Source organism: Peromyscus eremicus, chromosome 9, assembly GCF_949786415.1.
Source record: "Peromyscus eremicus chromosome 9, PerEre_H2_v1, whole genome shotgun sequence".
NCBI lineage: Eukaryota > Metazoa > Chordata > Mammalia > Rodentia > Cricetidae > Peromyscus > Peromyscus eremicus.
The window spans coordinates 13,848,421-13,858,709 of record NC_081425.1 but is presented as its reverse complement, the minus strand read 5'-3'; the positions used below and the strand labels follow the sequence as shown (position 1 = coordinate 13,858,709).

The 10,289-nt window shown below is 34.9% G+C and overlaps 1 protein-coding gene across 1 annotated transcript; it reads right to left on the bottom strand.

Annotated features, from left to right (window-relative positions):
* Positions 1 to 1,934: 1,934 nt before the first annotated feature.
* On the bottom strand, positions 1,935 to 8,562 carry Slitrk6 (SLIT and NTRK like family member 6). Its single transcript, XM_059274307.1, has 2 exons — positions 8,026 to 8,562; positions 1,935 to 5,814 (listed from the first exon to the last, which is right to left on the bottom strand). Exon 2 carries the CDS (start codon positions 5,788 to 5,790, stop codon positions 3,268 to 3,270), a length of 2,523 nt encoding a protein of 840 aa, XP_059130290.1. The 5' UTR covers positions 5,791 to 5,814; positions 8,026 to 8,562; the 3' UTR covers positions 1,935 to 3,267.
* Positions 8,563 to 10,289: the final 1,727 nt, after the last annotated feature.

Genomic DNA, 10,289 nt, shown 5'->3' with positions numbered 1-10,289 from the left:
TCTTATACTTATATGCAAAGGTATAAGCCATTACTTCCAAAGTGTAACAATAATGAAAAAGGGTTTACATAAGTCACACTTTCAATACTGCTTCAAATCTTGAGCCTTTGGAATTAGTGGGCTAATGCATCAAGGCATCTTAAGGCAGATTAAATGATGCTTCAGTTTACTTAACATGACATCAGGAAAAGAGGCTTTCTCCCTGCCAGATTACAGAAGGTTGATAGCAAAAAGGCAACATCATTGATATAATTCTTTTTTCTAAAGATTTTAAATTTCAGTTCCATGTTGGAGATCAATGGAATTATACAGAAGAAGCTGTCTTACATTTACAAGGAATTGTATGTTATTTACTGACTGATATGACTTTTCATATAAATCTTAATATAACTAATATATAACAAATTGAGATAAAATTAAAAATATTGATGCTAGAATGGTATTATACTACTGTCAGTACATTAGATAAATTCAAATTCTGTACATGACTCAAGATATACGGTGATAAACAATGACAACAAGATCATTTCTGATTGAAACAAGAGCTTAACCTTATATAATTAAGTGCTTTTAGGTGATCTACTTACATGATAAAGATGGAAATACTGAACTAAGATTTAGACTTCTGGGTCACTCTATTAGCTCCAGAGACCAAGTTAACTTCTCAAACAAATATTGCAACAGTTTTGATTTTCTTTAATAGGAATAAGAATATAAAATAAAAGTAAAGCAATTAAAGATTTGAAAGATTCTCACAGATCATAAAATCTCATTGGATATATTAATCAATAATCAATAATTAGTAGGTAAATAAAACACAAATGAAGTATTTAATTACTTAAATTATTATATTCTTTGGAAGCTATAATGATTCCCATGTCCTTTAAAGTTATATACAGTGTTTTAATATCTTCAGTCTTTGGGATATCTTGAGGCATATACTTATATCATTTCAAAAATAACTTTTGTTCCTCTTGATTATAAGATAAAAATTAAGACTAATAACTTTAGCAATGACATACAGAAATATAAAAATGTCACTTCACTTAAAAGAGAAGTATTTTCTTGAATGCACGCTTTCCTTCATGCATGTATATTCTTGCATGCATGGATCCATTCCAAAGATCCCTAAGGCATGGAATTTTTTTTAATCTTGCTAATGCGTCTATGAGTATGATTGGGATAAAAATATTGGCAGAAACTCAGCTGAGAATGAGAAATATAACATATTTTGTGCTCTAAAAGAAAAGCCTTCTTCCTTTATTCAGTGTGTAATGTGTAAACCCACTTTTTGGAGTAATTATTGATGATTATATTGAGTATTTTTTGCATAAATATTTAGCATTCTTTATGTACATGAATTTTACATACAAATTGTTATGTTGAAACAAAAATAGAAGCATATTGGTCTTTTCAATTTTGGAAAATTAATATGGAGATGTTGATTTACAATGAGCTTTTAAAGTATTGATTCCATTTATGTAAGCAATAATTTACAACTTAAATATGATTACACATAAGACTCAGATCTCTTCTTTAAACCTTTGGGCACAGGACTCACAAGTTTAAAAGTAGGGAGAAAGTATGAGCAGTAAAAGATGAAACACATGGTAGAATACACAGACACTGCTTAAGTATATTGCTTAATGAATGGACGAAGTACTTCCTTATACAAAATGGTCTCTTCATTTCGGGACGGCAATGTATTACAACATAGAACTCAATTACAGTGATGGAGTGTTTTATCCCAATGGAAGCTAATATATGAAAATTATGAGTATAAATAAATAAGTAAACTCTTATTTAAGTTTGTTAGGTGTCATTCATATTGAATACCCAAAGACTTTCTCTCTCTCTCTCTCTCTCTCTCTCTCTCTCTCTCTCTCTCTCTCTCTCTGTGTGTGTGTGTGTGTGTGTGTGTGTGTGTGGTGTGTGTGTGTTGAACAAAGCTCTTATGTATACACATAAACAGAACCCTTCTTTTCTATATGCAGAGAGTATGCTGAGGTGATAATCATGACATGATTGAATCACAGCTCAGAGCAATTAATTGAAACACATTTGAAAATAGTTTTCATTTTAGTTTTATTGTAATGAACAGTAATTTTAATTTTCTTAAAAGGCACCACCCAAGAATAATTATATTTGTGAACTAAAAATATACAAAACTGTACAGAATAAATAGTTCATAGAAATCTAGTCATACCTTCTTCTAAAATAAAACTACACTGACCCTCTCTTGAGGCAACTCAAAAAACTTACCTGTAGAAGTGCCTTTTGCTACTAATCTATGACATCTATCAGTGTATGTCAATAAAAATAAAATAATCTTTACTATTCATTTTATATATTTGAATTACTTGCCACAAAAGACATATTTCTATCTTTGTCATATAGTTGTACATTAACTCTATGAAATGAAGCAAAATTACTAAGTGCTCTAATCATATATACAGTATAATCTCAGTAGCATTTGAAAAATATCCCAAGAAGAACAGAATGTTTAACACAAATGAAATACCTTAGTCTCACAGCAGCTTTACATCAGGAATATACACACAAAATGTACACAGAAAACTAACATACTTTCTTATTCATCCCACATGAACTATTTGTCATCTGTGTTTTAATGCAGAAAGCTTAGAAGTGGCTTTTTTGTTTATTCATCCTTTGTTGAAAATTATGAATCATTAATGGCCCACGTAATTACAAATTTACATTTTTATTTGCTATTGCCATTTGTAAATTTAAATTCCAGTTCCCTTTGCATTTATTGTGAGAAAATTTAGTGTGTTTGACAATGAAAATTTCTGTCATATGTATTGATTATGAATACATCTCTTACATAATATATATATATATATATATATACATATATATATATATTGTTATATACTTAACTGACAAAATCCAATTTATTCAGCCATGGAAAAAGTATTCAAGAAAACTGGAGCTTTTTAGATAGTCAACCCTTTAGGTGTTTAAGAGGAATTCTATGAAATATTTTTAAACATTTGGAGAAATACTACTATAATCCTTGCATCAGCTATATACAAGGACTTTATTTATTTGGAACAGGCTAAATTGCCTGAAGATAATGCCATGGCTTCCTTAATGATCCCTGAGTTTCATTTTCTTCTTTTATATCCCACAAGATTCCTGCTGTGTTGAGTTCTGACTGGTGACACACATGTAAGGCACTTATTTCCAAGGTTTGGACTTAAGACAGAATCACAGCATTTCTGTGAAAGCCCACAAACATCTCATCTATGTTTGCTGCTCCAAGACTTCCAAATAGTCAGGTTCAGCATGCAAGTTAGCTTTGAGCTCAAAATATTCATTTTTAGTCTGTTCCACCAACACCTTCCTCGGTCGAGAGTACATCAATGTTTCCATTAATTTCAGTTCCTCGTGGGCTCCAGGATAGTTGACTTCCACATCTGGCTGGAGCTGAGCAATGTTTTTTCTCAGGTACTCAGTGATGCCCAGTTGCTGAAGTTCCCTTTCTTTTTCCAAAATGTTCCTATATAATGAACTTGCATCTTGAAAGGACAAAAAATCTGTTGATTGGTCTGTAGTTTTGTATTTCATATTTGAACCTGTAAGAGGGGAATTATTTTCCCGTTCTAACAGGCTCCTCTGAAGATGTTTTGCATCATTTCCTTCTTTATCATTCCTTTCTTCAACTTCTTCCAAATGCTTTGGCCCAAAGGATGGACTTCTGTAGACATGAACCATGGGGCTCACCATATGCTGCTCATAGAGAGAGGCAGAAGGTCTTTCGGTTGTATGGTGAGTTGTTTTATGACCATACATGCTGTAGTGTAGATGTACAGGGCTGCTGTCTCTCATTTGCTCATCTACTTTTTTCTTTTTATATCTTCTCCTACGGTGGAGGACAAGAACCACAATCCCCGCAGCACAGAATACAATAGTTATGAACACAATCAGAAGTCCTAATATCAGAACTGACAGAGGGACAGCATCAGTGAGAGAACTTAAAATACTGCCAGCTGTGTCTGTCGCCATTGTGGGAGAAGACACCATAATGTAGCTAGTCTGGGTTGGCAAGGAAGGGTTGTTCACTAAACCGGGGCAAAGAAGTTCACTGTTGAGAGCTTTTAATTCCTTTTTGTCAAGATGCCCTGGGGAAGTGCAGAGGATGTCATCTGTCATAGTGCTTGTGCCCAGCTTGTGTAACCATTGTTGCAATCCAACCAGGTCACAGGAGCAGTCCCAGGGGTTATCCTCAAGGTCAATCTGGATGAGTAAGTCAAGATCATCCAAGATATTACTTACAGGTAAGTGGGTGAATTGGTTTGTTTTAAGATTTACTCTAGTTAGAGGAACACCTAAAAAAATATGTGGTGGTAAAACTTGAAGGAGGTTGTTATTTAAATAAAGAACTTTCAGTTTAGGCATTGGGTTGAAGGTCCCTGGTAATATTTCCTTTATTGCATTGTATTCAAGATACAAATACTCGAGGCTCTGAAGACCGAGGAACATGCCTTTATTTAGTTTGGTCAGATGATTGCCATTGAGATAGAGCTTCTGTAGTCTTGTGAGATTCATAAATGATCCTTCTTCAAGAACTTCAATACGATTGTTTCCCAAGTGAAGCATTTCCAAAGTGAAGTATTCCATCAGATCAGACTTCACTAAGGTGTGAATAATATTGCCTGCAAGAACCAGCTTTCTGGGATTTTGTGGAGGAGGTTGTAGATCTGACAAACTTTCAATATTTCGCTCCTGGCAGTGGATTAGAAGTCCTGATGGGGAGAGGACTTTGCAGTTGCAAGGAATAGGACAGTATGGTACTGGAAGCTGGGTGGATGCCTTTGTAAGGTAAGGTATCAAACCCGGTGCTTTGGTAGGTTGTTTTAAAATGGATGTATTCTTGCTTGATAGGCGGCTGTCACTTGTTGATGATGTTATAGCCAGCAATGATCCAGATGGATCCTCATGCTCTTCATACTCTGGTGGAATAGGGCAAATAGATTCCTTTTTCAGGCGACTCAATATACTCCCTTTGAAAAGTGGAGGACTGTTGCAAACAATATCACCAATTATAGACTGTGGAGGCATGTTTTCTAGCCAGTTTTTTAGCTGCAATATTTCACAATTACAGGCCCACTTATTGTCCTCCAACTGGAGATCCAATATCCGTCCAATGTGTTCCAAAAAACCAACATACGGCAATGTTTGCAACTGATTTCCACGAAGATCTAGATGGGTTAAAGGAACAAATCGAAATATGTTTGGAGGAAGACTCTCAATAGCGTTGTCATTTAAAATTAACACTTTCAGCCTATTAAGCTTGCTGAAGGCACTTGGTTCGATAACTGTAATAAAATTATTATCAGCCTGCAAGAATTCCAGGTTTTCCAAACCATGGAATGTATCCTCTTTAAGAATTTCCAAAGAATTGTGATTGATATGAAGTTGCTTAAGAAGCCCAAGGCCATTAAATGCACCAGTCTCAATATCTGCAATGTTATTAAATCCAAGGTGTATTGAGAGAGCATTGGCAAGCCCAGAAAAGGCATTGGTGTGAAGCACTGTCAAGCCATTATTTAATAAGCTTAACTGGAAAGGTCGTGATGGTGGCACACTTATTTGGGATAATTTATTGATGCCCTTTTCTTCACAATTTATTAGCATTATGCCATCTTTTTCTTCACAGTTGCAAAGAGTGTCGCAAGAACCTCTGACTGAGGGCATTGGTGATTGGGACTGCAAAGACAGACAGGCAAGTAGAGCTGGATAAAGGAGAGGAATCCACAGCTTCATGTTGTCCTATGATTGGATATGATTCTGTAAAAAAAATGCAATGACAAGGGATTTTAATGGGCAAAAGCAGGCAGGTGTGTCTGACAGGTATTAGTAGGCAAAGAAAATTACTATGAAATTATGAAAAGTTGGTTGCATCTACATATTCTTTTAACATTTGATTCAATATTTAATTTAGAGAGATCTATTTGTTAACTTTAGTTTGTATATTGCTCAAGATTTAGGATAATTAAAGTTTATAATACTATAACAGCATATGTGATCACAAGTGCTAAAATTCTGCTTTTCATAAATAAGAGATATGTATAGATATATTAGATAAAATCGTGTAGCTCACTAGAGATAAAGAAATGATGCAAAGTATGTATAAAAGTGTCTATATATTAGTATGTGTGTGCTTATTTATAGGGAGCCTGAACTTAGTTACTTATGTACAAACATATCTCTGTTTTAACTTGTTATGTTTTTTTGGGTTTTTTTTCAGAATATATGGATACTCTTGGTGGCTCATTTTAAAAGATACAGGAAAATGTGTCTTTTATTACATAATAAAACAGCATAGCAAAAATGACTCGGTTTTGATTCTTCTTTCTGAGGCAGTTTGCACAAGCTTCTGAGTCTCAAATGCATAAGCTTAGGAATACCCACATTTCAAAATAGTCATGTAATTTGTTTTGGATTTCTAGATTTGAGCTACTTCCTGCTACTTTTTAATATCAGCATGAATCAAGTAAAACTTAACTAAACAAAAAGAAAACATTTATTTCAATATACTGTAAAAAAAACAAAAGAAAAACAATGCCTCATGTAAAGGTCTGGCCAGTGACTTGCAAAGGACACACTAAGCAGGCTGTGGGACACTGAATGCCATCACATAATTAAACCTTTAATAAGGCACACATCTTCAAACAATGACCTCTGAAATAAACTGCCCCTGTGAAAATTTTCACGATATGCCCAAGTTGTCTCAAAATGATGGTTTATGAATACAGCATGCTTCTCAATCCCACGAAATTACAAGAAATGACATAGATGTCAGTCAGTAACCCTCAGAAAGACTCACGTTGAAATGACTGCAGTGGTAAACACATAGAACTCTAAATATATATAAACTTTTTTCTGTCTTTAAATATTTGACCACAAGCAGATAAATTAAATGGAAAGACAAGCACCATGTCTCACAGTTATTGAGCACTACAAACTAATAAATGCTTTCAGTTTTGCAGATAAAATATAAATACTAACTTTGATTGGAATAAAATTTACAACCAGATAAAATATCCCAGATTTTGTCAATAAGGCTGACAGTAATCTTTGGTCCCTGAAAATATATTATTTCCTTGGAAACTGACAGTTAAAAGTTTCTGGAAGGCAAAAGGCAACCGAAGGAACAAAGCAAAGGAAAGCCTTTGCGTGTCAAGGCAAAGTTGGGAGGTTTTACATTTCCACAGGGAGACAGACTGATTTTAAACAATTCCAAGTGCTCTGTTCAGAACTAAGAAGCTTGTGTTGGAGCCTTCAGCTTGTGCCTTGGCTCACAAAAAGTCTAATTAATTCATAAATTACTAACAAGGAGTTTGATTTACTTCATCAATGGCAGCATCCTGAGAACACAGTAAATATTTTCCAGATGTTAACAGCTTATTTTTATCTAATAAGCAACTTATGATATTCAAAATGTGCATGGAAAAATTTATAATCTTTTCGGACACATACACCATTTTCAAGAATCAATTTCTATTTCACATGGCTAACATAATCTTAAAATAGTCACAACTCCATTTCCATATTATCAAAGAATGCATATTTCCATAACAGAACCTTTTAAAAGTATGATATAAAGTTCAAAGCATCGTCTAATATTGGGTCCATACTTGAATTCAAACGATAGCATTTAATCTTTCTGCAGGAAGCACATACTTTTAGTTTCTAATCACAAACTACATATTTTAAAAGAAATAATCATATGTTATGATATCTGCTCATTCCTACCCAGCTGTTGAACTAAATGCCAGTTGCTCAGGAGAACAGACATCTGCTACAGTGTTAGCTTGGCCAGTGAACAAAAATGAAACTGAGTATCTTTTAAGGAAAAGATGAGAGAGAAAGAGAGAGAGAGAGAGAGAGAGAGAGAGAGAGAGAGAGAGAGAGAGAGAGAGAGAGAGAGAGAGAGATTCACTCGTTCTTAGTAATGCAAACATCAATATAAGAAAGGGCTGGCAACATTCCTCTTACCTGTAACGCAGACACTTCCTGGGACTATCAGAAATGCGAGCTGGAAGAGGTGTCCAAAGTCAATCCGTTTCTCTATTTAAAGAGAAAACACCAACCACAGTGCACTTACTCCTCAAATGTCACTTTCACCAAGTCCCATAGCTCCAAAAAGTTAAAACATCTGGTCAGAGACAAAACAGTGAGCACTTATTTTCATTGAAATTATTGTAGGCAGAGCACACACTGGAGCATCCTGAAGCCGTAGTCCTTTTTCTCCCAATTAATATTCACGGCATACTTCACGGCTATGCTGACTTCTGTTTTGCGTATAGTTAACCATTGACAAGCTGCTGATCACAGCAAATAAACAAGATGTTTTGCAGAGCCGGGGGTGCTCACTCTTGCTTTCTTTGGGTGTAGATCCAGACTGCAGCAATGCTCTCTTTCCTCTCTTTCTAGTCTTTCTAGTTAGCTCAGTTTGTTATTAGTCAGATTGCCAAGGACTGGGAGGTAGGCGTAAATAAAGAGACTTCTTGGCTTTTGACTCAGCCTTTAAGCCCGTCCCCGTCAGAAGTGCTTTAATCTGCCAGTGTCATATATCAGGAGACAGCTCCACCTTGGGACTGTTCAACTCCTCCTATTTCTGCAAACGGTCTTTCCACTGCTTTGTGTGGAATAGAGAGCAAATGAATTTTGATGCAAATAATCACATGTGCCTTTAAATGCTGAATAATGTGTTTTGTTATGAAAGAAAGCTGAATAATACAGTTAGAATATTTTCTTGCACAGCAGTGTATTGTACACACACACACACACACACACACACACACACACACACACACGTGCACTAAAATGACAAGCAGGCTGCCTGTAGAATAGTTATTTCCTGTCATTTTAAGACTGTTGTTATAAGTTGAAATTGGCTACTAATTAAATTTTAAAATGCTAACACAAACTGGTTTCCTGAAGAATACTTTTTTTTTTCATTCATTCTTTAAAAAATAAATCAAAAGTCTTATGTGTGGCTGTAGGCTCCAGGCCTCATTATTTGTTCCCCTGGAGCTAATGCTTTATGATGAAGCTAAGAATCAGCGCTGTTGCTGCAGTCCTTTCTTTTTTCAGATCTTTGTTTAGAGTGGAAATGCAACTATTGGAAAACGTGTTTAAATAAATAAGAGTATTAACATTGTTTTTAAGCTGCATGTCACACCCCAAAATATGAAATTATATCTCACAAATCAGAGTGAATCAAGTTACATATGTAGTAATTGTAATGTTCTGATTTAATTGTATTAGTTGAGAAAGAAAATGGTTTCTAAGTATTATTTGCTTCTTCAGATCTTAAAAGTTTTAAATTTTTTTCCAGGAAATCACAGGCTTCAGATTCTTTAGTTCTCCAAATGCTTGTTTATAAGAAATTATTTTAAAACATTATAAATGCCTGATCATTTTGTTTTTAAAATGAATATATTAGAAACCAATACTTACTTCTCCAAAAATATTCTGTTTAGTTTTACTCTTACCTAAAGGTTCTAACAGCCACATATACAACCTTAGGTCTCATTTAAGAAAATCTCATTAAAAATGTTTGATCTTATTTAAATAATTAAAAAGAAGAATAAAAATTTGAATTATTATTGAAATCATTGACAGAAGGTCCACAGTCAGATCTTCAAGGGATTTATAACTATCCCTTCATATTTTATTCCCTGACCATTGTGCGTCTAACATGCCAGTGGTATCGTGTGCATTGAAGTGGAACAGTGCCCAACGGTCAGGAATAAAAGCGAGGAACAGGAGGATGAAGAAGAACCAGTGGACTACAACTAGAGAATCACTGTTTCAGTTTGCCACTAGTGCATTAACTCCACCTACTTAATAAAACAGACAGGTAGATACAAATTAGAATTGTCACCAATCAGGGCAAGAGCAGGGTAACAAAGAGGAGTTCCAGCGAGGGCCCAGCATCGACAGTGTAGCAGATACCAGAGGCCTCGAACCAGACCAATGACTCTCATCAATGAATATTTGCCAGTAAAGATACATGGACAAAAGAGTTCACTGCGTGACTCACTATGTCACACTACAGCTTCCCTGACGAGATCTCCCCTTTTTTTCTTTTTTCTCTTAAATTTTATCTGGGTGGGGATGCAGGATCTGCAAGGACAGAGGGTAGATGGGATCGAGATGCATGATGTGAAAGACAAAAAATAAAAAGAAAGCTTTAAAAAAAAAAAGAGAGCTGAGAAACTCCAACCATCTTTTAAGGACATAATATCCTCAAT